This window comes from Chelonia mydas, chromosome 8, assembly GCF_015237465.2.
Source record: "Chelonia mydas isolate rCheMyd1 chromosome 8, rCheMyd1.pri.v2, whole genome shotgun sequence".
NCBI lineage: Eukaryota > Metazoa > Chordata > Testudines > Cheloniidae > Chelonia > Chelonia mydas.
In genome coordinates, this window is record NC_057854.1 from 101,258,604 (window position 1) to 101,285,002 (window position 26,399).

At 55.3% G+C, this 26,399-nt stretch overlaps 1 protein-coding gene across 2 annotated transcripts; it reads right to left on the reverse strand.

Moving 5' to 3' along the window:
- Positions 1 to 3,109: 3,109 nt before the first annotated feature.
- TSPAN1 (tetraspanin 1) lies at positions 3,110 to 14,356 on the reverse strand. 2 transcript variants are annotated; one of them, XM_037907505.2, is made up of 8 exons: positions 14,135 to 14,356; positions 13,625 to 13,689; positions 8,816 to 9,016; positions 8,207 to 8,281; positions 7,178 to 7,276; positions 6,464 to 6,607; positions 4,980 to 5,063; positions 3,110 to 4,132 (listed from the first exon to the last, which is right to left on the reverse strand). In XM_037907505.2, exons 2-8 carry the CDS (start codon positions 13,679 to 13,681, stop codon positions 4,079 to 4,081), a joined length of 714 nt encoding a protein of 237 aa, XP_037763433.1. In that variant the 5' UTR covers positions 13,682 to 13,689; positions 14,135 to 14,356; the 3' UTR covers positions 3,110 to 4,078. The 2 variants fall into 2 exon arrangements, with proteins under 2 accessions (XP_037763433.1, XP_043376939.1); XM_043521004.1 differs by lacking the exon at positions 14,135 to 14,356 and adding an exon at positions 13,827 to 13,997.
- Positions 14,357 to 26,399: the final 12,043 nt, after the last annotated feature.

Consider the following 26,399-nt stretch of genomic DNA (forward strand, 5'->3'; position numbering starts at 1 on the left):
CTTTGTATCGCACCTGAGATCAGGACCCCGTTGTGCTAGGGGGCTGTACACAATCCCTGCTGCTCCTCCCCAGCTTCAGCACCAAAGTGCCCTCTTTAGAATAAGAGCAATGAGCTTATTTGCATCTCATCGAGATAAACGCAGTAGATGGCTTGTGTCATCTCTCTTTCCTGACTATAAAGATAAAGAACAGGCTAGAATTTGCCTCTGTGTATATCAGCCATAGCTGGATGAGTTTACTGGTGTGAGATAAAACATTTCAGCCAGATAAGAGAAGTGCAAACTCTGGCTTTCGCTCACCTCCCTCCCTCTTAGCAGGCGCTGGCCTTAGTTAACGCCTGAAATGCTGGTGTGATCGACTGCCGCTCTCACTAATGCCCAGACGGATTGATTTATGCTTGGCCAAGCCCTCGGGGAATCTTGTGCTCACAACAGACAGCAGAACGTTCACACCTGGGAGCGTAAGGTGATGGTATCTAAACAGAAGAGGCTTGATTCCCCAGCGGTGCTGAACTCCCTGGGGTCTCATTAACCCTTTGAAGCCAGGGGAGGCTAAGAGCACACAAAAAAGAAAAGGAGTACTTGTGGCACCTTAGAGACTAACCAAATTGGTGCCACAAGTACTCCTTTTCTTTTTGCGAATACAGACTAATACGGCTGCTACTCTGAAACCTGTCATAAGAGCACACAGTAGCTCTAAAAAACCAGGCGAGTCTTACTCAGTAATAATACCCAGCTCTTCTAATGGTGCTTTTCACCAGGAGATCTCAAAGCACTTTACAAAGGAGGGCAGTATCATGAGCCTCATTTTACAGATGGGGAAACTGAGGCGCAGGGTGGTGAAGGGACTTGCCCAACTTCACGCAGCAGGCCAGTGGCCGAGCCAGGAATAGAACCCAGATCTCCTGGTTCCCAGCCTGGTGCTCTATCCCCTAAATAAACATAAATAGCTCTCACGATAGCCATGGCTTAGAGAGGGTTAAGAGCAAAGTCCCTGCCAGCAGGAGCCGGGTGCTCTTCAAGGCGTGGTCAGCTACACACAAAGCGAGGTGCTTAGATGCCGGGGTTTAGTAGGGGTTAGCCAAGCAAACCACCCCTCCTCCAGGACAGCTGCAGCCCACGGACTCCCCACCCCACCCCCCGCGTCCAGCTCTGGTCTCTATTGGCTGCCTATTGTCTAGTGGTCACGTCCATCTAGTGGCATTTAAATCCCAGGCTGCATGAGCCCCGGACGGGGCTCTTGGGTGGCGACCAATGGCACCCGAGCTCCGATCAGCTGCCTGGCCATCTCCCAAGCCGCCAGGTGCCCTGTTTTCGGCCCGCATGCAGGGAAGGAGCTGGGGTGAAGGGTGCATTGGCAGTCTGATCCTTGGCGCCCCTACAGCATTTGGCTTCAACCCAGTATTTCAGTGGCTGGGCCAAGCGTGTTCCAGCCCCCAACTGTTTATACGACCCCCTCCCCCGATCTCCCAGCTGGCCGTAGGTGCCAGAAGTGGATGGGCACTGAGGTTTCCACTACTGCCTTAACCAAAACAGCCCGAGGGAGGGAATTTGCAAGGCAAAACGGGCCATTGCTTTGTGGGGAACGTGCATGCAGGCTCATGCCCCTGCCCTGCGTCGGAGGCGGAGGCTGTTGTGAAAGCCGGGCTTGCCTGCCGCCCTCTTTGCTTTGAAACACGGGTGAGGCCAGAGCAGGCACCGCACCAGAATTGAACCGTGCGGCCGGAGTGAAGGCGTTAAACCGCATCTGGGAAGCCCGAGCTTTCGCCCTCCCCTTGAAGGCCCTTCGCGCCCCTAGCAATTTGATCTGCCCCTCTGATCTGCCAGTGCCCCCCGGCCTGCCCTCTGCTTCCCACAGCACCATCACACTTTCACCCCTGCTTCCACGGACCCATGGCACACCAGCCTGTCCTTCCAGCTCCCACAGCAGCTGTGATCAGAGAATCCTAGAAGATCAGGGTTGGAGGGACCTCAGGAGGTCATCTACTCCAACCCCCTGCTCAAAGCAGGACCAATCCCCAACGAAACCATCCCAGCCAGGGCTTTGTCAAGCCTGACCTTAAAAACTTCTAAGGAAGGAGATTCTACCACCTCCCTAGGTAACGCATTCCAGTGTTTCACCACCCTCCTAGTGAAATAGCGTTTCCTAATATCCAACCTCAACCTCTCCCCTGCAACTTGAGACCATTGATCCTTGTTCAGTCATCTGCCACCACTGAGAACAGTCTAGATCCATCCTCTTTGGAACCCCCTTTCAGGTAGTTGAAAGCAGCTATCAAATTCCCCCTCATTCTTCTCTTCCGCAGACTAAACAATCCCAGTTCCCTCAGCCTCTCCTCATAACTCATGTGTTCCAGCCCCCTAATCATTTTTGTTGTCCTCCGCTGGACGCTTTCCAATTTTTCCACATCCTTCTTGTAGTGTGGGGCCCAAAACTGGACACAGTACTCCAGATGAGGCCTCACCATCTTCCTGGGTTGTGAGTCTCTCACTTTACTGGGGTGGGGGGCAGTTGCCTCTGCCACCCCACTTTTCCCCACACACCACCCCTTCCCGAGGGCCTGCGATGGCGTGTATTGCCGCTCATCAGAGGAGCATGAGTCTGACTTTGCACGGTGTCTGCCCAGCTGGTCTGCAGCCACCTGTCCCCTGTTTGTCTAGGACACACCCCTTTGCCTCACTGCACGGCTAATTGAAAGAGAGCCCCTGACTGGAGCTTAGGACGGGCTAGTACAATGCCTAGCACAACAGGGCGCCTGTAGGGGCTAACAGCAGTAGTAGTCAGGCCTGGCTTATTGGTTTCCCCCGGGCTCCTACAGACGCACAGGAGAGTGGACAGCTGGCATGCAAACAGGAAGGATGGCCAAGTCACTAGGACATTTGCCTAAGCCTTAGGCGGTGGGAGCCCCTGCTCTGCCACAGATTTCCTCCATGAGCTTAGGCAACTCACTTGATGGCTCCATGCCTCAGTTTCCCCAGCTGTTCAAGGGGGATAAGAGGGAGGAGAAATACAGTAAAGGTTGAGAAGTGCACAGATACCATGGTGATAGGCCCAGCAAAGTACCGAGACTGGAGAGTTGATGCAGCACGACAGCACTCCGCGCTCAAGTCCTTGGTTCAAAGAGTTTATTGGAACATCTTGTGCACAAACCTTCATTCCACATTCAGAAAATAATTTACACTTGAGATTATAAATTAATGGGGGGGGGGAGTTCTTCACAGTGTAAAAATATACAGGACAGACTCAGTCTGCCGGGGCTCCCCGGCAAGCTCCCTGCATGGCATTGTGCCATCTAACCCAGCCCCAGGCCTTCAAGCGGGAGGGTGTAGAAGCTGACGAGATGAGGGTGGCCCGGGAGAGAGTTGAAGGGAGAGAGACAAGGAAAAAGTCAAGGCCAGAGCAGCCCGAGGCCCTTTCCCTCTGGCCTACACGCTTAAAGCAAGAAGGAAGTGATGGCCCGTCTTAGCTTGGCTGGATGTTCTCTCCCACCCCATGAGGTCTAAGCCTTCTCCACTAATCTAGACTCTTCTGCCAGTTAGCGGTAGCTTCCTCATAGTCACTGGAAGACTCTTGGTTCACACCAGCTGATCACGGGTTAGAATCTAGTTCTGTGCACTAGAGACTGGGCCAAAGGGTCTCGTGAACAAGGAGGGCTGGGAAGACTAGCACGAGCAGCAGTCTGGGATGGTCATCTCCTAGCAAGATCGCCCCACAGCTAGCTAGGATCACATAGGCCACGGAGGGGACAGAGCAGCATCTGTAGCCCCTTCAGCCTTTGGCACAGTAGCTCCGGGGTGAAACAGAAGCTCTTTCCACTTCGGAAGTGTTTGTATGTACACGTTATCGATACGTCACTCTAGCTAATATATATATAGAGAGAGAGAGATATATACACACACAAACACACACTCTACGGCTGTCAGCTCAGGAGATCATTTAAAAACTAATCACAGTGCATAGGACAGAGAGTGTGTTGGGCCCAAGAAATGTTTGATTCTCAAAATAGAAAATGAGGCAAGAACGTATCGTTCGTCCTCTTCCGCCCAGGGGAAAAGGACTCGCTGCCTTCTTCAGGCCTCACTTCTTATCCAGCTGGCAGTACAGGTACATGGACACCACCATGGATGCAATCTAAAGAGAGGTAAGTGGGTTTACTATCTCCTGCTGCCCAGGGAGGCCTTTTCTTCTTTCTCCACATTGGCTAGATGCATCCTCTACCTCATGCAACTGTAACCCACTGGTCAGCGTGTCTTGTGCCCCAGTCTACAGAGGAGAGGGTCTGTGGTGGCTCTCCGATGGCCAGCCTGGCCCTTTAACTCAAGCTTTTGTATCTAGAGGTCCCGGGTTCGATCTGTGGGAACGGCCAAGATGGTGCGGCTCTGCCACCCAGCCGCCATCGTCCTCCCTCTCCTGTTGCTTCCCCCACACGAACGCCGGGGTCGGTTTGGGAAGCGGGCCCGGAGGGTCAAGGCCGGGCACAGGCTGAGGGTCGAGACTAGATGTCAGGCTGCCTCGGTGGTTCCCATCCGCCCCGGCTGAGCGGCTCCCGCTGCAGTGGGCGAGCGCCCTTGTGCCATGTCCTCAAGTAGGTGTTGCCACCTTTATTTCTGTCCCTTCTATCCCCTGGCCTCCCCGCCTCCTCTTGTTTTGTGGCTCCCCATCCCTGATCCCCACTCAAGCGCCAGGCTCCGGGGGGCCCGGGCGGGGGTTGGAGCCATTGGTGGTCACAGCTGCTCGGACAGCGTGGCTGGGCTGGGCACCCCGGGAGCAGAGGAAACGAGCCTGAGCCTGCAGCCCGGGAGGAGGAGAGCTCAGAGGTGGTCAGTGGGCACCCTCGCAGTTCAGGAGCGACTCTACCCTCTCCCCTGCTGGGCGGGCCCTTTGTCTGGGGCAGTGGAGGGGAGGCAGGGGGACGGCAGCTGTGCAGACCTACGTCCCCGCCCAGTTTCTGCAGCCAGGAGCCAGCTGGGGGACTTACCTCTAACGCACAGATCCCAACCGCCACGCCCCCCACCACGCCCGCGTTCTTGCGAATGTCGCTCAGCAGCTGCTCGAAGCAACCCTAGGGGGAAATGGAAACCAGCACGGTTAGAAAGAACCGGGGCCAAGCACGCAACGGAAGCTGGTTGGAGCAAGGCGGCTGAATGCCCCGTCAGCTGAAGGACGCAGCTAGCCCTCTAGTCCCCCTGGTGCTCTGCGGGTTTGCTGGCACCGAGCGACCTGCTGAGAGCTTCTGAAGGGAGTCCCATGGCGAGCGCTGACTCTGTTGGCTGAGAAGGGCAGGAGTGCGCCTGGCTGTGCCCTGGCGGTATATACCAAGCAGGACACCCGTAGTAAACGGGCACTTCAGGGATCAGTAAGGCTCAGTTCAGCTTCCCAGCTGAGAGGAGTTGATGATTTTTGGGTGCCTAACTAGAAACACCCAGGAGGACCCCAATATTAACAGGATTCAGGAAGTCAAGCCGCTTTGAGGGGTCTTGATTTGGGCACAGCCTCCCCCCCACACACGCTCCCACTCCCAAATTAAAAGCACCCAGTCTTGGCCACTTCCACTAGATGTCCAGAAATGCACGGGAAGGTAATCGCAACACCGGCTCTGTTCCGCAGCGGAGAATAACTCTAAGCAGAAAGGTCAGAGCTCATGCAGTGGGTTAAGTAGGATATGTAGGTCCTACATGACTATACCGAATAGTGCTGGGTCAGCTACTTTTGTTTCACGTGAGCTATAGAGTCTAGTTACTAACACAGTCACTAAGAGGGTCAAACAGCCCTAGGTTTGAATGCCATATATTGTGTGCATGTGATGGTTTGAAAGGGGACTCGGCTTTGGAGGAGATTTGGGCCTCGTTGCTGGATCAATGTGATATGCACATTAAATACATTTGTACTCCGAGTGCATTCGTAATGGCCTGGACTGTTGCTTCTACACACAACTCCCTCCCACCCATCCCCGGTGAGGTCTTCCATGACCCTATGATTTTTCGGTCAAGTGTCTAAAGAACTTTTGTATAAAGAGAATAACTCAGGGACGATTCCTATTAGAATCTAGACAAAATCCCCTAGACCAGGCCAGAGTCATCTGCAGGGTCAGCCTTGCTCATGTATACCACCTACAGGCCTCCAAGCCTTTCACAAGACGTGTCCTCATCCCCACACTTACAGGTAGGGAAGAGATGTAGAGGGGGCAAGTGACTTGGCCACGGTTGCAGCGCAAGAGATGGGAACCGAAGATAAGCTCAGTCCCCCAGTGCAGTGCAAACCTGCTCCTCCTCTGCCTTACGCCAAACTTCTGTGATTCACAAACTAGTCCCACCTCCCTCTCCGATGGGAAGGGGACATCCCCAGACATTCCAAGAGCAGATGTCAGAGAGGGACAGTGGCCCAGTTTCCACAGCAAAACCCACGCCCTTCTGGCAGTGTGGGCTCCCGCAGCCATAAGGCAAAGCTGTTGCATCTCCATACCGGGCGGTTGCTGTTACGTGCTTCTGTCTCGGTGCACGGGGCGTTGGTGGAGTTGCAGCAGAACGGTGGGTACGTGTTGCCGTGTTCCTTGTAGTAGTAAGAGTCAGTGAAGTCTGTGTAGTTCGTCAAGCCGCAGCATTTCACCTGGCAGGAGGAGGAAGAGGAGTGAGAGCAAGGAACAGAACGTGCCCAACACCCTCCATCATATCCCAACCGGAGACCTCAAAACGCTCCGCAGCCAGATTACAAACCGGTTAACGTAGGGGGCTGTCTCTGCCCCGCAGCAGCGGATGAAGCCGTCTGGGGCGAGGGGGCAGCCGCAGCACGGTACAGCCAGGTAGGACAGGATTGGAAGCAATAAGGGATTATGCATCCAGCCGAAACCGGGAGGAAGGCAGAATGTCACTCCCCAAGTTGGAGCTGGGCCAGGATCCGGGGTCCAGCCCCGACTCTTGAGAGAAGAGCCGCGGGGCCTTTGACGACCACAACTTCTCAGAGGCACCCGCAGCCTTGTGCGCTTTGTGCCAGGGGCCACGGCTGCCCAACGGGCGGCGCGGTGTGGTACCGCAGAGAGGAGCGAGGTGGGTTCCGGACCCTTGTGCCCCATGCGCATTTGAATTTTAAAGTCTGTTGCCCCATCCCCGGAAGGCCCCCCTCAATCTCTAATCAGAGACGCCCCTGAGCTGAGCGACGGGCCCGCGCAGGCCGGCTCACCTGAGACATGGTGACGTTCCAGACCTGCGTGACTTCAGTAACCTTCCCGTACTGATTCTTCAGTGTGGGAGTCACTGTTGTTTGTAGGATGTTCTCCGCCTAGAAGAGAGTTAGATGCCATCACAGCGGGCATCAGACCAACGGCCTGGCGCGCACACGGGGAGAGGCCAAGGGGTTCTTGGAGAATCCTGGCGTCCCTACAGGCCAGCGTCCAGGTACGCCGGCAACCCACTACAGGTGGGAGGGGAGCTGCCATGGCTATGCCAGGCAGGTGGGCAAGCAGGGGGAGTTTGTTGTGCTGGCCCCTTTCTCCAGCAACGGGCTCGCTGTGTGGCAGGCTGAAGAGTTCCCCGGTTACGTAAGACGCCAGAGGTCCGGAAGCAGGAAGTGAGAACAGGAACGACCGTCCCCGAGCGGGTCTGACACCACCCGGGCCTGTGGCATGGGACGTTCCTGCCCGCAGCTCAGGATTGCTGCCACGGAGAGTGGGCTGGAGCTGTCATCTGCTTTGCCATCGCCTGCAGCGTTCGCTCTTCCGCCTCCGTTTCACTTCCCAGGACTGACGCTGCAGTGTGCATACTACTGACGCTGCAGGGGATGGGGGGGGTTGAATAGACTAAATCCACACCCCCCCACCCCCGAGCCCCTCAACTCCCCCCCAACACTGGGCAGCCTTGCCCCCCACCCACACAGGGCTGCGTTGCACCAGGCCTTGCGACTGGGTGGCAGGCTGTTTTCCGTGCAGGACGGAGGAATTAATTGCCGAGAGGGACTAGCCCCAGGGGTAGGGCATTCCCGCCCAGGGCAAGCTTCCCTCCTGCCCCACGGACACCGTGAGTGAGGCCAGACCCTCAGCACCCACTGTTACGCCTGCTCCTCCGAGGAGCGGTTCGTCAACGGTAACCACCCCTCAGGGAGGACCGATCTCCGCTCCTCCGGCATCCCCCTTAGCACAAGGCCTAGAGCGGGCCAGGAACAGGGAAAGGAGGCCGCCGAGCGACCTGTCCCTCCCACCCCCCTCTGACTTACGAGGGACGTGTAGACCAATGCCACCACCGCAGCAGCGATCTCCGCAATGAAGATGATCAGCACGATCGAGAAGAACTGGAGGAGACACAACCCGGAGGTCAGAGATGGGACGGAGTCCAGGCCCATCTAGCTGGGGCGGGCCACAGCGCTGCCAGCGTCCTGTGGTGGTTAGCAGGGCTGGGTGCAGCCCCGGGGAGAAACTTGGGAGAAGCCAAGCTGGCTTCAAGCTAGTTCACAAGCAGGCGACCAAGGGGACGAGAGAGAGTTACCATGGGGATCTCCCACGACTCGGGCAAGACAGGGTTTACTATCGAGCAGGGAACCTTTCGTCCAAAGAAACAAGTCTCTTGCCATGGAGCATGGGATTTTGAGGGGGTCACTCCCCTCCTGGGATCAAATATACCCCGTTTCAAGGCAGCAGCTGTGTCCCACCCTTGTGCAGACTGAGATCGCAAATGCAGACCCAGGCCACTGGCCTGACAGACCCCAACTCCCTACTGGAGGTACAAAGCCCACTTCTTCCACCGTCCTACCCCATGTGCAGCTGGACAAGCGGGTTAGGCTGACCGAGCGAGCGCGGCTTCCCGCCGCCCAGAGCTGGAGATTTACCATGATCAGGAGGCATTTGCTCTCTTTCTGGGCCCCACAGCATCCCAGGAAGCCGAGCACAACCAGGATGGCGCCGATGACGATAAGGAAGTAGCTGACGTTCACAAACTGCAAGGTGCTGCTGGAGCCAAATATGCTGGAGAACGAGCTCCCGTCCACGGCGACCCAGATCCCCACGCCCAGGAGCGTCCCTCCGCCAAGCTAGGAGGCAAGAGAGAGGCGCATATTATTTCAGAGGTGGCTGGAAAAGGTCTAAGGGACATGACACTGACAGGAGCTAGATATGCGAGACCATCTTCTCCTTTCACTTCTAGTTGTGAACGTTCTGATCTCATGGCTAACTGTAACTTTCCTTCCCCTCCAGCTCAGGGGTTACTCTGCTCTCCCCAGCACGCACTGATGACCCAGGGCTGGCCCTTTCGCGAAACAGGAGAAGGGCTCCTGGAGTAGATTAGAGGTCCCTTGATTTGGGGGATAATCTCCGGTGAGTTAGCAAGCATGGATAGCGGTGCCATCCAGCTCCCCGAGAGCAACCACAAGCTCTCCATGAAACACGGTCAATCCCTAACAGGGCGAGGCCCTGACCACTGGTCTCTATAGAGACAGATCGTGTTGTCAGTTCACCCAAGTGCCCAGGGGAGGGGTTCACAGTAGGCAAGGAAGCTAGTGTGATTTGTTTTGGCTCAGAGGCGGGGCTGGGGGCCCTGTGTTTTGCACAAGGGAGATTCGGAGACCCCCTGATTAGGCTGGGAACAGCTGCTCGGTCACTGGCCAGGGCCGTTTCTGGCAGGGCTTTGGAGCTCTGCGCCAGCTCCACTCCAGCTCCAGGCAAAAACCTGCAGCTCCACTGCTCTGGAGCTGCTCCGGGCTCCGCTCCAAAGCCCTGGTTTCAGGAACAGGGAGACCCAGGAAAGCTCTGACGTGGCATGCGGGTCTCTGGGAACTTCCTGATTTCTACCCCAGGGTCAGTCATTTCCTCTGATTAATGCCAGCTCTGTTCCCAGCCCTGGCGGAGGAGATTACAACCCTCTACTTTCCTGGACAGGTCTTTGTACTTTCATTCCAGCACGGGGTGGAGCAGATAAACCCTGATACAAGAATAATGCTTTGCTGGCAGAGTGGGAAGGAGAGCCAGGCCACTGCACCAGCCTCACCCACTCCACTCAGCTCCTTGCCTAGGACGGGGCCATTACACACAACACACGGTGAAGGGCCCCTCACACTGGAGGGAAAGGGCCTGAAGTCAGTGCCTGGCCCTGGAAGAGTGATCAGTACCCAAGTGTGCCATCAAAGTTTCCCCCCCCCACACACCCCATCAACATCTCGCCCCCTCCTCATCCTTCTACCTACCTCCCTGTCCTCATTTAAATTCCTCCCCGAGTCTCCAGTGACACCCTCAGATGCATTTGCCTAAAAGCCCCTCCCAAGCCATTCCTCCTTCTCATAGACTAAGGTCAGAAGGGACCATCACAATCATCTAGTCTGACCTCCTGCACATTGCAGGCCAAAGAACCTCACCCACCCACTCCTGTGATAGATCCCGAACTTCTGGCTGAGTTACTGACGTCCTCAAATCATGGTTTAAAAACTTCAGGTTACAGAGAATCCACTACTGACAACAGTTTAAACCTGAAGGTGACCCAGGCCCCATACTGCAGAGGAACGTGAAAACACCCCAGGGTCTCTGCCAATCTGACCAGGGGGGAAATTCTTTCCCAACCCCAAATATGGTGATCGGTTAGACCCTGAGCATGTGGGCAAGACCCAGCAGCCAGACACCTGGGAAAGAATTCTCTGTAGTAACACAGAGCCCACCCCATCTAGAGTCCCATCTCCGGCCACTGGAGATATTTGCTGCTAGCAGTCGCAGATCGGCGACATGCCGTTGTAGGCAGTCCCACCACACCATCCCCTCCATACACGTATCCAGCTCAGTCTTGAAGCCAGTTAGGTGTTCTACCCGCCCGGCTCCCCTTGGAAGGCTGCGTTTTCCTCCCAGAGCCTTTCAGAACTGGGACCATCAGAGCAGAGACATCTCCAAGAAGACCGCAGGGCAGGGCAGGTCAGGTCACCCCGGAGGAGCACAATGTCTCTGGCCGGGAGGGCAGAACCCCCGTCCCCGCATCGGCGTCCAAGTGAACAAGTGTTCTGGAGCCTCCGGTGTTTTGCAGCTATCTTAGGACCTGACTAGCCACAGGCTTCAGCAGAGGTCGGGCCGGCCTCAGCTTTGGCGCAAGCCAGGAGGAGACCACCCGCGCTTCCGCATTCAGAGGCACTGCCCCTGGGGATCAGACAAGCTTCCCCCTGTGAAGGTCCGTGCAGAGGGACATGGCCCTCAGCCTGTCTCTGAAGGCCGCAGCAAGAGCGGTTGGGAGATGAAAGGAAGAATCACGCAGCCCAAGGAGCTTTCCCGGGCTGATCATTCCAGCCACATTGGGCTAGCGGGGACCCAGGCAGCCAGCCTCCCTATCCGTGTCTCCTAGCCAAGCCCAGGGGGAGAAACACACTGAAGAGAACTATTTCCCTCTGGCTGGGAGAACGGCTTCCCCAGGGGGGACGCTGCAGGGGCCGAGCAGCTCCATCGTCGTCCCCCCCCCAGAGCCACAGAGACAGCTCTGCCTTTGAACACAAGCCAGCTGAGCGAGAACAGGAGGCCTTGTCCACTGGGCGAACAAAGCCGTGTCCTTTGGGGCGGGGGGGGGGGGAAACGTCACCGGGGAGTCACTCGTCACCTCCATTATAACTCCCACAACTGAGCTTTTCTCATTGGAGCCGGAGCAGAGGAGGACAGAGAAACCCTACAGCAGAGCCACCTGAGAGGAGCAGACATGTCAGCCCGCCGGGGGGAAAGAGACGGAACCATTGTTATTGCATCTCAACGCTGTCAGGGTTTTGGAGCCGCTGGCCCCACCCGCCAGGATTTGGACTTGACGCTATTCATGGCCAGGTGCCCCTGGGAACGTGGGGGGAAAAACAGTCAGTAACTGGAAAGACGGCAGCAGATTCCAGTAGATCCTCGGGGCCAGTGGAGGGCAGAGAGAGCTACAAACCGGAGCTGGCTGGAAAAAGAATGGAATTCCTTCCCACCCCACCCCTCTGCTGAAAGCGTAGACAAAACAAAAGAGTGGGTTTTCCGATGGCTCGCCCCCGACCCCCAGGACAGCAGACACTTCCCCTGGATTTTCAATTAAAGGGGAATTTTCCATTAAAAAAAAAAGGGCAGGGGTTGATGGAAGCTTTCTGGCCAGCCCAATAACAACGTCGCACCTGGCAAAGTGAGAGAGGCAGAGCATCTCCTGTCCTGCCCGGGAGTCCGCCCGGGAGAGGCCGGAGGGGGAAAGAAGAGAGGGCAGGGCCATCAGCCCCGCTTTCTCATCCTCCCCAAGTATAACTCGGTGCAGTTCTAATCCAGCCAGCCTCGGCTGCCACCCTTGTGAATCGAGGCAACCAACGAGCCCCAAGTTGGAGGGGTCAGAACAGAGCGAAACTACAGACAAACTGTCAAACCAGCATGGGCCCCGCCAGCCCTGGTCCCTGAGCAGCTGTTCTGCCATGTATCCCCGTGGCTTTCCAGGGTCCCCCACACTGATGGCAGGGCCAGTAGCCAAGCACAGAGGCCACAAGGGAAGAATCCCTGCCATGAGGGCTCGTACTGTGCCGAGGGAGTGAAAGAGACAGAGAAAATAAAACACACTTCTGCGGTGATGGAGCTCCCGGGGTCCAGATAGATTTCCACCAGCGGGGTGGCCCGGCTGGACGCAGGTTACAAAGGAGAAAGAGCTTTTGGATGGATCCTGGTGTCACTGAACCCCCCTGCTCTCCTTTCAATGCCACGGGTGAGATTGTTGCCTACGGCATGGGAGGAGAACAATCAGTGACCGTCAGAGACAGTCTCAGTCCGGAGGCATAGCCCCCGGCAATCCTGGCGGCTTGGCCTTCTTCAAAGCGAATCCAGGTGCCGGGAACAGGCCGTAGCAGAGTGTCCTGTTCTGGCCAACTCTGGAGTGGGGCTCTTAGGGAAAGGGGGCTGGTTACAGCCCGCCCGCGCCCTGGAGAAGACCGTACTGGAGAAGTAGCTTACATTTCCTATGCGGCTAGCTGCCTAATTTAGGTGATCGCCTGGGGGTCTGGTCCACTGGAGGTTGCAGAGGGCAATACGCTCTAGCGTAGAATCAGAACGCTTAAGGTCTGACACCGTCTATCAGCGTCACAGCCCTACAGACACCACCGAGAGCCTCGGAGCAAGCCATTTTGCCAAGCAAGCCTAGACTGAAACGGATCACCTTGGCTGGGACCCTTTAAAACTTAAACCCAGCGTTGAACAGTACTGTCAACCCCCAGCGTTCAGAGAGCCCCAGCCAGGCCTCCCGGCCGTACTCTAGTTAACTCGTTAAAGCTAGCTGTGCGGACGCTACAGAGCGGGCTGCCTCCGCCCTGCGGCATGCTCGCTAGCGAGGGTGCAGCCGGCGTGAGTGCGTCCACACAAGGTGCCCTTCACCGCCCTGCCCGCTGTGCAGACGCACACTTGGCCTGAATTCATAGGAAGGGGCACACCGAGAAAGGGGCTCTGGAACGCACTGCAAACAGCTGGTCCAGCCAGAGTCCCAGCCCAGCACCTGCAACAGGCCCCGTGAGGGGCAGTCAGTGCTCTCATCCCGAAGTGCCCCGGGGCCAGCAAAGCTTTGGCAACAAGGGCAGGGTCATTTTTTTTAAAAAAATAATCAGCACCACAGTCTCTGGGCATTTGCTGGCGTTGAAATCTAGCCCCGGCGACGAAGAGAAACAGCCTGAAACGCGGCTGGTACTTACAAATATGGCCAGGTTAAACAAGATCATCATCACCTTGAGGAAACTGAAACAGCCCATCTTTGCTCCTGAAAAGAAATCAGAGATTAGCGCAGCACCAGGGGTTAGTGCAGTCCTCACCCCCTCGGAGAGAGAAGCTTTAGGGCAGACCAGTGCCTCACACAGCAGTGAGCCCTTTAGCAAGTCCCGGGGGCTGCTCAGTTACCTTCCAGGGGGGCTTTTAAACACTAGGGAAGACCCCAACTTCTCCCCTCTGCGGCAGAGAGAAAGAGGAAACGGAGGCAAATCAATTTCTCTTTGACTGTTGCTCAAAGCGTCCAAGGGAAGTTTCCCAGCCCAGCTGCAGCGGCCCTCAAGTCTCCACTCCTCTCTCGGAGAAGAGGTGGGGGGTTGTACCCCCAGCCCCACGCCCTTCTCAGGAGGGGCAAAGACCAGAACCTCGCTGGGTTTCTCATGTGACTCAAGCCCCCCACCTGCAGAAGGGAAGGGTCACGCTGGGAATGCAGGGCTCACCTTAGTGATCAGATCCAGAGGGGCCAAAAAATAAAATCCAAAGCAGCCTCGAGAACCCAACCCAGGCGATGCTCCTGTCGCTCTGGGAGCCTGTCCTACCTGACCCAGCCCCAGCCCTGCTTTCCTGGAACCAGGTGCTGTGACCCGCTTCTTAAGGGAGCCTAAGTGGCAGCTGTCTCCTCCAATCAGAAACTTCCCCCTTCCAGCCCAATCAAATCCCTTAGGGGATGGGCCGCTGCTCACAAACTTTGTTTTTAGTCGGTTGTAGGAGTCGCTGAAGGATTCTCTTGAGTCCTTGCTGGCCCCTAGCGGCTGCAGGGAGATATTGCTTCCTGCTCTGCTCTTTGGGCCCAGATCCCCCAAGGGGTTTTCGGTTTGATCCCTTTCAGTGGCTGGGCCACAGAGCTGGGGTTAGGGGCCTGGTTTTCTGCTGCCCACTGTGATTCCTGAAGCCTCGCTAGCCACGGCGGGATGATGGGAGGTTTGTTGCTTTCTGCCCCCAGCCGTCGTTTGGCTGCCAATGCCTGAGCGTCGCTTTCAAATCGACATCGGTTTGGGGGGAGGCGGGTGTGAGGCAGACTGAGTGTTGCCGTGCGCCTGCCCGTGAGAGTGTGCGAGGGCGTGCTTGCACGATTGTCTGCAGGAGCTGGCATGGATCCCGAGGCACGCGTGTCGTGTGTGCAGGGTCATGCGTGTGCTTTCGTATGTAACCCACGTGCTGGCATTGCAGTGGTGAAAAGCGGCAGTTCTCAAACTTTAACAACCCGAGGACCCCTATTTTGTTAAAAAAAAATGTCGCGGACCCCCAAGTCTCCCTGCTCAGCCCCAGGCCCTGCCCCCACTCCACCCTTGCCCCTCCTTTTCTATGCCTCTTTCCACCCCCTTCCCCCAAGCGCGCCCCATCCCCAATCCTCCCCCTCCTTCCCAGCGCCTCCTGCATGCCGGGGAACAGCTGTTCCGCAGCGTGCAGGAGGCACTGGGAGCGAGGGGGAGGAGTTGATCAGTGGGGCCAGCGGCCCCAGACATGACTCCGCCCCCTCCCTGAGCACACCCCCCGTATCCGCTTCTCCCCCTCTCTCCCAGCGCCTCCTGCATGCTGCTAAACAGCTGTTCCGCAGCGTGCAGGAGGCACTGGGAGCGAGGGGGAGAAGCTGATCAGTGGGGCCAGCGGCCCCAGACATGACTCCGCCCCCTCCCTGAGCACACCCCCATATCCGCTTCTCCCCCTCTCTCCCAGCGCCTCCTGCATGCTGCTAAACAGCTGTTCCCCGGCATGCAGGAGGCACTGGGAGCGAGGGGGAGGAGTTGATCAGCGGGGCCAGCGGCCCCAGACATGCTTCTGCCCCCTCCCTGAGCACACCCCCATATCCGCTTCTCCCCCTCTCTCCCAGCGCCTCCTGCATGCTGCTAAACAGCTGTTCCCCGGCGTGCAGGTGGCATTGGGAGACAGGGGAGTTGATCAGAGGGGCCCAAGGACCCCCTGGAATATCCTCGCAGACCCCAGTTTGAGAAACGCTGGTGTAAAGTAAAGGAAGGACCTGTAGAGAGGACACACCATTCTTGTTTTGGGGACTCTGGCCCAAATCCTCCAAGGTATTGAGCTGCCTAAATACCATTCATGTTCTGGGCCTGTGTGTCTTCAGGCTGGCAGGAGCGGTCAGGGTGGCTCTGCTGGATTCAGAGATCCGAGAGTCCAAGGCCAGAAGGGACCGTTGTGATCATCTAGTCTGACCTCCTGTATAGCACAGGCCAGAGAACTGCCCCCAAATAACTCCCAGAGCAGAGCTTTTAGAGAACCATCCAATCTTGATTGAAAACATTGTCAGTGATGGAGAATCCACCACAACCCTGGCTAAATTGTTCCAATGGCTAATTACTCTCTCCCCTAAAAATTTACACCATATTTCCAGTCTGAATTTGTCTCACTTCAGCTTTCAGTCTCAGGATTGTGGACGGGCCAGGGTTATCCAGAAAGTGGGGGCGGGGGGAGGTACTAGCTGTACTAATTAGCTACTTGGCTGATTTCTGTTGTGGGCAAGCAGGCTGGCAGGACGCACCCAGAGTCACTCCTGGAGAGTGGCGCCCATGGGAACCCAAGTTCATAAATAGGAATGGGAGGCAGACCGGACGATTCAGCCACGGAGCAGGGCAAGCCCCAGATGGCTCTGCCGTGCGGGCCGTGTTCCTGGGACTTTGCCAGCCTGTTGGCTCTAGCCTGCCGGTTCCCTCAGCCCACTAGCGAAGAGGCCTGGAATTGCTGCAGCCTATGCACATTGCAGGTTGTCATGATGCATCCGATGAAGTGAGCTGTAGCTCACGAAAGCTCATGCTCAAATAAATTGGTTAGTCTCTAAGGTGCCACAAGTCCTCCTTTTCTCATTGCCAGGGGAGTTTGCAGGAGACTGTGGGACTATTGCATTGATGTGCCCTGCAGAGAGGGCTGTTACCAGCTTTGCCCGTTACTTTGGGGTACGCTCATTTATTAGGGTTACTCTTTGGGGCGGGAGGCATGTCTGTAATTCTATCAACGGACTGCTTGTGTCAGTTGTGTTCTCACACGGAGCTCTACTTCTCCCTGCTGCAAGTCCCCTCCCAGTGGAGCTATCCTGCAGGACCAAGGTTCCCCAGGGCTGGGTTCGTCCAGCCCCAGAGTCGGATGAACACACACACACACACACACACATTCTAACAGAGCGCGTCTGAGCGGACCGGGTCAATCAGCACTCCCAAGCTGACCCCTTATATGCCCCTGGTCTCAGCAGGCTGGTCGAGCAGCACTTCCAATCTGCCACCCTCCTATGCCCCAGGTTCAGCAAGTCCCTATCCACACTTTCAAGTAACAATTGTTCTGGCCGTAACCCACATGATGAGCGAACCCCACAGGATTTTTGGGTGCTGCAGGGATCTCTAGCTTAGGTATGAGGAGCGTTGCTGCAGGGCGAATAGGGAAGCCAATAAACACCCATGATGGGGAGAGAGAGGGAGAAGCAACCAGCTTAACCAGGAAAGTTATTTATTGCCAGGTAATAACCATAGGGGAGCCAAACAAACAAACCAGTTACAATATTAAATCTAACTTAAATTTGATTATAAATGGTTTAGAAAACTATAACTGATCATACAAGTCAGGGTCAGAAGGCTATACCGAGAGAGAGAGAGAGAGCTGGGTTCTCACCACTCCGTGAAGTGGGTCCTGGGTCCGGTTCTGTTCAATATCTTCATCAATGATTTAGATAATGGCATACGGAGTACACACTTATCAAGTCTGTGGATGATACCAAGCTGGGAGGGGTTGCAAGTGCTTTGGAGGATAGTATTAAAATTCAAAATGGTCTGGACAAACTGGAGAAATGATGCAAAGTAAATAGGATGAAATTCAATAAGGACAAATGCCAAGTACTCCACTTAGGAAGGAACAATCAGTTGCACACACAAAAAATGGGAAATGACTCCCTAGGAAGGAGGACTGCGGAAAGGGATCTGGGGTCATAGTGGACCACAAGCTAAATATGAGTCAACAGTGTAACACTGTTGCAAAAAAAGCAAACATCATTGTGGGATGTATTAGCAGGAGTATTGTAAGCAAGACAGGAGAAGTAATTCTTCCACTCTACTCTGCCCTGATTAGTCCTCAGCTGGAGTATTGGGTCCAGTTCTGGGAGCCACATTTCAGGAAAGATGTGGACAAACTGGAGAAAGTCCAGAGAAGAGCGACAAAAATGATTAAAGGTCCAGAAAATGTGACCTCTGAGGGAAGATTGAAAAAATTGGGTTTGTTTAGTCTGGAGAAGAGAAGACTGAGAGGGGACATGAGAACAGTTTTCAAGTACATAAAAAGGTTATTACAAGGAGGAGGGAGAAAAATTGTTGTTCTTAACCTCTGAGGACAGGACAAGAAGCAGTGGGCTTAAATTGCAGCGAGGGCGGTTTAGGTTGGACATTAGGAAAAACTTCCTAACTGTCAGGGTGGTTAAGCACTGGAATAAATTGCCTAGGGAGGTTGGGGAATCTCCATCATTGGGGATTTTTAAGAGCAGGTTAGACAAACACCTGTCAGGGATGGTCTAGACAATACTTAGTCCTGCCATGAGGCAGGGGACTAGACTAGATGACCTCTCGAGGTCCCTTCCAGTTCTATGATTCTATGAAGCTTGAATCGATCGGGTTCCCAGGTGGTGGTGGTAGCTGAGGGTCCGGTGTGCTGGAGTCAGGCAGAGCCCCCAGCATGATCAGTCAGGAGAAGATGAAGTCCCCATGGAACTGATGCAGATCTTGGATCCAGGCATCAGAGCACTTACTTGAGCATGGGTAGGGGTTTTTGTAGGGAAAGAACAATGGTTCAAGGGAGAACTCTAGATTTGTTTATGCGTAAACTGATGGCTCAAGGGAGGATCCCACCGTTGTTTTGTTCAGGCTAGACAATAGGAACTGCTCATTCCTGGCTATGGGCCTTCCAGGGAGCTCACAGTGCAATTAGGCAGTTTCAGTATTTTGGATACCAATAAAGGATTTATTACTAGAATTAGTCTGATAACTACTGAGCTGGGTGTGTGCAGGTGTGGGTTCGTTAACACCTGGAGCTGAGATCACTCCCTGCTTCCCTGCTTTTCTGGTTGCCTTGGAATCTCTGTTCTCCATTCTGTATGCTAACGGGGATGCCTCCCTGTCCCATCTTCGATGCAAATGAGGCTAGGGGAGTTTCCTTAATCCTGTCACCCTTGTCCAGAGGGGTTTAGGTCTCTCCATGGCCTTTTCATTGCTTTTTGTAAGTCTTTCTTCTGATCAGCTTTGGTTCAAGCAGAGGCGGGTGGGGGGGAGGGGGAAGGTCTTTCGTGAGTCAGACAGGCTGGGTACTGTGCCCGGGTTCCCCAAGCACACAGAGCTGATGGGGAACAGGGTGGACGCCATTCCACACATGGAGCAGGGGCAGTTGCCCCAGAGAGGAGCCCCAGGGGAGCATACGTGCATGAGCAGAATTTATATGTCACATTTGAACTTGTAACAGGAACAAGAACTAAAACGTGGGGGCACCCCTCCTCCCTGAGGCAGTTGTCTTTTCACAGCTATTATTGACAATATTCAGCTAACCTCAGCTCCTGGGAGACAGTCCCAGGTCTCCCAAATCCTGGACTAGGGAGGATGGGGAGGAGATTTGGGAGGATCCCAGCTGGCTGTTCCCTCTCCCACCAAAAGGACTTAAAATTCTTTTGTACTTTAAAAATTGCCTTCTGGTGGTAAAAGTGCTACCTGAATTGTACCACTAGGTGGTGCTCTGGTACCACGTTCGAGGGCTTGGGGGTCCCATAGGTCACAGATAGGGGGGACTGGGCCAGCTCATTACAGCCCAGAGGTCGCTGCAGGGGAACCATGGCAGGGAATTACCAACAGGAGAGTGGGTTTGTGGGGGGGGGGACACCTGGATTTGTGCTGGAAATGGCCCAACTTGATTATCATACACATTGTAAGGAGAGTGATCACTTTAGATAAGCTATTACCAGCAGGAGAGTGGGGTGGGGGGAGAGAAAACCTTTTGTAGTGGTAAACACCCATTTTTCATGCTTTGTGTGTATAAAAAGATCTTCTATACTTTCCACAGTATGCATCCGATGAAGTCAGCTGTAGCTCACGAAAGCTTATGCTCAAATAAATTGGTTAGTCTCTAAGGTGCCACAAGTCCTCCTTTTCTTTTTGCGAATACAGACTAACATGGCTGTTACTCTGAAACATGGCAGGGAAAATAGCCCAGGCCCCCATGGTTGAGAGCCCTTCTCAGGCAGGGAGCTGGAGCCAGCCATGGGATTAAGCCCATATCCACCCAGCAGACTCTGAGCTGATGGAATGGGGGACATGTGGGGGGAGAGCTGAGCATGCAAAGGAGCCAAACCCAAGGGAGTGCTGTAGCCTCCAGGCAACTTATCACTGCCGATGCTGGCCTATGGCTGCATGGCTTTAATACAAAAGAACAAGCTGGCTAGGGCACCACTGGATGGAATCAGAACTGCTCGACTGTTTGTCATGGGCCCTGTATTTCGGATGGCGATTCTCCTTAAGTTCAAGTGGTGAGGTCCCATCCTTTTGGAAGAGCCAAAGGGCAGGGAAGGTTCTGCAGGTCTAATTCTAGACCCCCCTGGAAGGCAAGAGGAAAAGCGATACGTTCAAGCTGTCTGTCTGTCTGTCTGTCAGCTCTAGGGGCAGAGAATTTAGAGAGGTGGAACTCTGCTCCCTCTATAGGGGAGAAGGTGAAAAGCCAACCCAGGCCAGCTTCATTTACATGAATTATAATAAAAAGAAAAGGAGGACTTGTGGCACTTTAGAGACTAACCAATTTATTTGAGCATAAGCTTTCGTGAGCTACAGCTCACTTCATCGGATGCTCACAAAAGCTTATGCTCAAATAAATTTTTAGTCTCTAAGGTGCCACAAGTCCGCCTTTTCTTTTTGCGAATACAGACTAACGCGGCTGCTCCTCTGAAACCATGAATTATAAGGTTGCCTACCCATCATTCCACCTGCTCGGTTTTGTTGCTTTAGCTGCAATTTGTTTTGGTGGTATAAATAATAATCAATTATTCCTATACCCCTGCCAGGGCATGGGAATGGTGCCGGGCATGGCCGGGAGGGAGCGGTCACCCTGACTTCCCTGACCCTGGTACCAAACTGCAAGCACAAGAGCAAGAGGGGTGGAAGGGCTGCGTTCTTGAGCGCTAGCAGCAGGAGCAGGGGCCTGCTTTGTGCTCATTACTACAATGAGTGAATCTGCAGGGGGGGCCGCGATACCGGTCCCGAGCCAGCTTTGCAGGCTCACCTGGCTAGTTGTGGCCTCGCAGTGACCTGCATGGCAGGGCTGAGCTGACCTCTGAGCACCCTGACCAAGGAGGCTGGTGGAAGCAGAGTAGGCATCCCCGAATGGGAGCCCCACGTGGGAGCAGGGCCAGGCAGGGCTCTCCCCTCCCGTCCAGAGGAAACCCACAGAAGAGAACTATCGAATGGGACAGGACCCCATGGCTGGGGTTTGCCTTGGGACTCCCCATTGGTCATTCTCAGTGAGCCATTCGTGAGGGGCTCATCCAGGATGGCTGGTTGGAGCTGCCCGGCCTGCCAGTTGAGGTTTGGTGTAACCGCCCCCTGGCTGGTTTGGATCCAGCTCTGAACCCTGGGAAGGCTGGGTACTTGGGTTTCCATTGGATCCTTTCCTTGAGGGGATGTTTGCACCCATTTACAGACCGTATCCTTGGGGGTCTCTGCGCAGCGCTTGCCCCAGATCCGGTCTCCGGGGACCTGCCCTTGCTCTGCTGGGTCTGTAGCATCCTTTAACATCTGGCTCTGCCCATGTTGGCGTGTAATGCCCAGTGCACAAAGCCAGCCGCTGCACGAGCCCTGAGAACTGCAGCACGAGAGAGCATCTTGTGCTGGGCTCGTTTCCCCCACCCCCTGCTCACAGTTGGACCTAGTTCTTCCACAGCAGGACATCAGCAACTCCTCCTGGTGTCCAAGGGAATCGCTCGGCTTCTGCCAAGGGGAGAACAGGACCCCTGGATTTATCTCGAGTGTCTAATCTCTTCTTCATGGACTTAACCCCATGGGGCATGTTGGTGTCCCGGTGTGTTAGCAGCAGAGACTCTTCAGCATCTCCCAGGGATTGTCAGCGGGTTACTGGTTGGGATATAAATCCAGAGCTGCTGCACTGACAGGCTCGAGCCAGGAGAAACAGGTGCCGCGAGTCCTAGGTTATAAGGCCTAGAAAGGGACCACTGTGCAGTCCGTCCTCCTGTATAACGGGACCATGGGACTTCCCTGAACGAGTTCCTGTTTGAACTAGACAAATAGCTTGGGTCTTAAAAGGTGATTTACGGTGCCTGTGCGTTCGCGGCTGGAGTTGCAATCAGAGGCCGACCCTGAGGACTCTCTAGAGGAAGGAGCAGGAGGCAGTGACCCGGTGGAGCAGGCACTGATTGTGTTTGCAGATGGCGGCAGCGGTGGGTGTGTTGCAGACTCACAGAGGATAGTGGGAGACTAGACCTGGGGCAGGGAGACTCAAATAATCAAATCAAATTCATTGAATTAAAAATAATAATGGGATCGAATCTAATGGGGAAATGCCAAACGATCTATCCAGGGGCGGGGGAGACTGTACCATCTTGGAGTCACCAGGACGACTGGGGCACTCAGACAGCCAATCCCAATTCATTTCTAGGGGAACTGTGCACTCAAATGCCCCAAATCACCCCACCAGGCGTGGCCAGGCTTTCAGGTGCTACTGCTATAGCAATATTGCATTGCAATTATGGCCTCATAGGCCAAGCCTGGGTGGTGCTAGGCCCTGTACAAACGCAGAACAAAAAGAGAGTCCCTGCCCCCAAGATCTTCCAATAAGTCATTCATGGTTGAGAAGCAGAAGCCTCTTGCTAGTTTTAAGACTTTTAGCCTTGCAAGAAAGCTCCCACCGGGGGGCCAGCATAACCCCAAACGCACCAGCAGGTCTTACTTTATCCAGCAGCCGGCAGGGACTCCCAGCCCCACGGGCCAGGGTCCTACTGTGCTTTTTATTCGGTAGCCCGCTGGCATGTCTGTGGCCTGCCGACATCCTGGGATCGCACCATCCTGGGGGTGACCAAGGAAGGCCAGGCCCGGGATAGGAAGGGTACATTTATTCAAGATGGAGGGCAGTGGGAGAAATCCCCCATCAGAGTAAAAATGTCCCCCTGCCTGTCTTTCATGCTCCGGCCATGTGTCTTTTCCGCCTCCCTTTACTGTGGCTGGCAGAGCTCCTGACGTGGTTTCCCGAGCTTTGACACAAACCCAACTCCACGCGGGCTGGCGGCGCACGGATCTGCTGAGAGAAGCTGCGTCGATCAGTAACGAACCAACCGGCGCTCAGATAGGCCAAGACAAGCTGAGCCTTTCCAGGTAGGACACTCAACCAGTTAAAGAAAGGCATCTTTGGGGCTATCGCTTGAGCCGTATGTGAGCTAGGCTCGGGGTTTTTTCCGCATCGTTTGCTCTGGCTGCGAGTGGGAATGGGATGGCTGTCAATCCGGTTTGGCAGTCTCGCAATGAATCCTGTTGTAACGGCCTCCCATTCTCCCCCAGCACCGGAGCACAGAATGGGGGCTCAGGGGACCATGCTGAGGAATGACCTTCGGTGCTCATTCCTGGGCCGCTGGTGGCAGGGGCACCGGAATGGGGGCTCAGGAGACCATGCTCCCCCCCACTTTTTACCAGACAGAAGGGCGACTGATGTGGGGGAGGGAGCAGCGAGGAGCGAGTGGGGACAGGGTGTTGGGGGAAGAGGCGGTGTGAGGGCGGGGCTTCAGAGGAAGGGACAGTGCGAGGGCGGGGCTTGGGGAGAGGATGCGGTGGGGGGAACTCGGAGGGGTGTGCGATGCAGGGGGCGGGGCCAGGGTTTAGGTGCCTGTGCCCCCCCCCCACACTTTTAGGGTGCTTCCGCACTGGTTTGCCAGCTGCGGCCACGCGATCGCATCGTTGTCATTAGAGAGGAAGGGTGGTCTTGTAGGTGAGGCACCGGATTGGGCCTGAAAAGATCTAGGTTGCGTTGCCAGATTTTTTGTCCAACTGGGCAGATTTGCACTGGGGGAAGTGGTGCAATACAGATAATAAATGTATATTCACATGCAAACCCCTGGACAGATCCCATTCTTTGCAGGGGTGCGCAGCTACAAACCTCATGGGGCAGGGGCCAGGCACGTGGCTTAAGAGGATGAGGGTGTGGTAGGAACCTCGAGGCTGGTAGAAACAGCAGGGTTTCCCTGCTGAGCGATGCAGTCTCAGCTCTGGTACATGAACAACCCGGTGGATTCAGACCCACTTCTTCTCCGAGGGGAGACTCACTGACCCCGTGAGCTCCCAGGATGCCCTGCTGGTTGCAGCCAGGACCCTGATGCGCTGATGGGCACCCACATCTACCAGTGGTGCACAAGGACTGGTGCCCTGGCCCATGAGCATCATTGACCCCACAGATCATTCATGTGCTTTGATTCAGTCCTTGATCCGCCCCTGCACCTCCCCGTTTGAGGGAGGGTCTGTTGTCCCTGCTGTCCAGGTGGGGAAACTGAGCTGCAGAGCAGGGATAGACCCTTTGCAACTCGGCTGAGGTCTTAAAACCACCCTTTAAAAACCCAATCTTTGCTATTTTCTAACCAAAGCCCCACCCCCAGCATCCCTCCTGCCTGCAAGCTGGGGAGTGCTGCCCTCCCCACAAGCCCTAGGTAGGGTTGCCAGGTGTCTGGTTTTTGATCGGAACGCCCGGTCGAAAAGGGATCCTGGCGGCTCCAGTCAGCACCAGACTGGGCCATTAAAAGTCCGGTTGGTGTGGAGCTGGCGAGCTCCCTACCTGGCTCCACGTGGCTCCCCAAAAGCGGCGTCATGTCCGTCGGCCAATGGGAGCAGTGGGGGCGGTGCCTGCAGGCGGAGGCAGCATGCAGAGTTGCCTGGCCGTGCCTCCACCTTGGAGCCAAGGGACACGTTGCTGCTTCCAGGGAGCCGCCCAAGGTGAGCACCGCCCAGAGCCTGCATCCTAAAACTTCTCCCTCATCCCAACCCCCTGCATCAGCCCAGAGCCCTCCTGCACCCCACATCCCTCATCTCCGGCCCCACCCCAGAGCCCGCACCCTCAGCTGATGCCCTCACCCGGTCTCACACCCCAATCCCCTGCCCCAGCTCGGTTGAAAATGCGTGAGTGAAGATGTAAGCAGGGCCTGAATGAATGCTTCCCTGACAGCTAGCTGGGAGGGGAAGAGATTATAGGTGTGTTTATGTAAATACAGTTTGCTCCTGCTCTGTTTACATATTCATCATTTACAGCTGTCTCAAAGGATCAACTTTGGCTGGTGCTGGGTGCAAATGATCTTAGTACTGAATGCAGGGGTAGCGAAATATGGTTACCAATGTTGTAATTATTGTAGGAATACAGGAAAGCACGACTGTGATTAACCTGTACCAAATGAGGGGGGGCACCCTCAGCTGAAACAACCTCCTTAAGCAGTGGTTCAAATGTCAGCGCCCTGTGAAAGTAAGTGGTGTGGGGACAGTAGTTCTGGTGTCCTGGTTAGGTGGCTGTACAACCTCCCATGGTGTCCTCTCTCGGGACAGCTAAAGTCACTTGAGATGGGGCAGTGTTTCTGCCCAGCCTGCAAAAGAGCTTAAAATCACGGAGAGACGGGTGTGCAGAGGTCACAGAAGAAAAACAGAAGGTGACTGACAGCCAGCAGGGTGGCGGTGGAGAGGCACGACAAGCAGCCAGCAGGGTGGCTGGTGGAAGGGTGCCATGAGCAGGCACCCAGTTAGCAGTGGAGCGGATAAGGTGCCTCTTTACTCGCCACCCAGAGGGGGAAGTGAACTGTGCAGATGCACTTCTGAACTCTGGGTCAGTTCGGACCAAGGACAGCAACTGTGAGTGGGGTGCAGAGAAGGGTCGGGCAGGTGAAAGGGCCTTTTGGGTTGCTGGACTTAAGAAATATAAGAGGGGAAAAGGACACGGCCCAACCTACTTGAGGGTGGGTCTTTTACTCATGGTTTATGTTTATGACCCCTGTTTGTGGTGTTTTCCCAAATTAATGCCAAGTTACTTCCCTCCTTTTATTAAAAGGTTTTTTTCTGCACTCCAACTCGGTGCTTGCGAGTGGGGCAGTATTGCCTCTCGGAGGCGCCCAGGAGTGGTGTGTAATTTTCCCAGGTTACTGGGTGGGGGCCTGAGCCAGTTCTCTGTTGCATCGATGGAAAGGCATCCCCAGATATTGAACCCGGCCCCGGTTGCTGCTGGCTCCACCTGGCAGAAGGGTTTCCTGTGAGGGTGGGGGAAAATGAGCGACAGAGGGTAGGGGGATGGAGTAAGTGGAGGGGCGGAGACTCAGAAGGGGCAGGCAGGGGGTGGAGTCTCAGTGAAAGGGGCGGGGCAAGGGTGTTTGGTTTTGTACAATTAAAAAGTTGGCAACCCTAGCTAGACTGACTCCCTCTCCGCTCCTAGCAATGGGACTAGGGAGGAGATGCTGCTCCCAACCTAGTCCCTGCTCTTGCTGGGTCACAGGGCCACTGCAGTACCCCCAGTGCAAGGTCACACCTCTGCTCCGGGGGGATCCAGCTAAGCCCAGCCCTGCAGGCCCCTGCGCGAGGCTTCCCCGGCTGCGCGCTGACAGGGATTAATGGCATTAATTCACCGATCAGAGGCTCCCAGCCCGGAGTTCCCTGGCTCTATGCACTGCAGGCTCGGGGCGGGGGACACACGAGGACTGCACCCTCTCCCTGCCGC

Bases quoted from the DNA above. Each gene is read 5' to 3' on its own strand.
- TSPAN1 (XM_037907505.2), bottom strand. From the start codon at position 13,681: ATGGGCTGTTTCAGTTTCCTCAAGGTGATGATGATCTTGTTTAACCTG. The intron at 5,064-6,463 runs GTATGGAGATGC...ATTTCCCCCTAG, and splicing joins CACGTAACAGCAACCGCCCG to GGTTGCTTCGAGCAGCTGCT. The intron at 4,133-4,979 runs GTAAGTCCCCCA...ACCTCTCTTTAG, and splicing joins TTGGGATCTGTGCGTTAGAG to ATTGCATCCATGGTGGTGTC.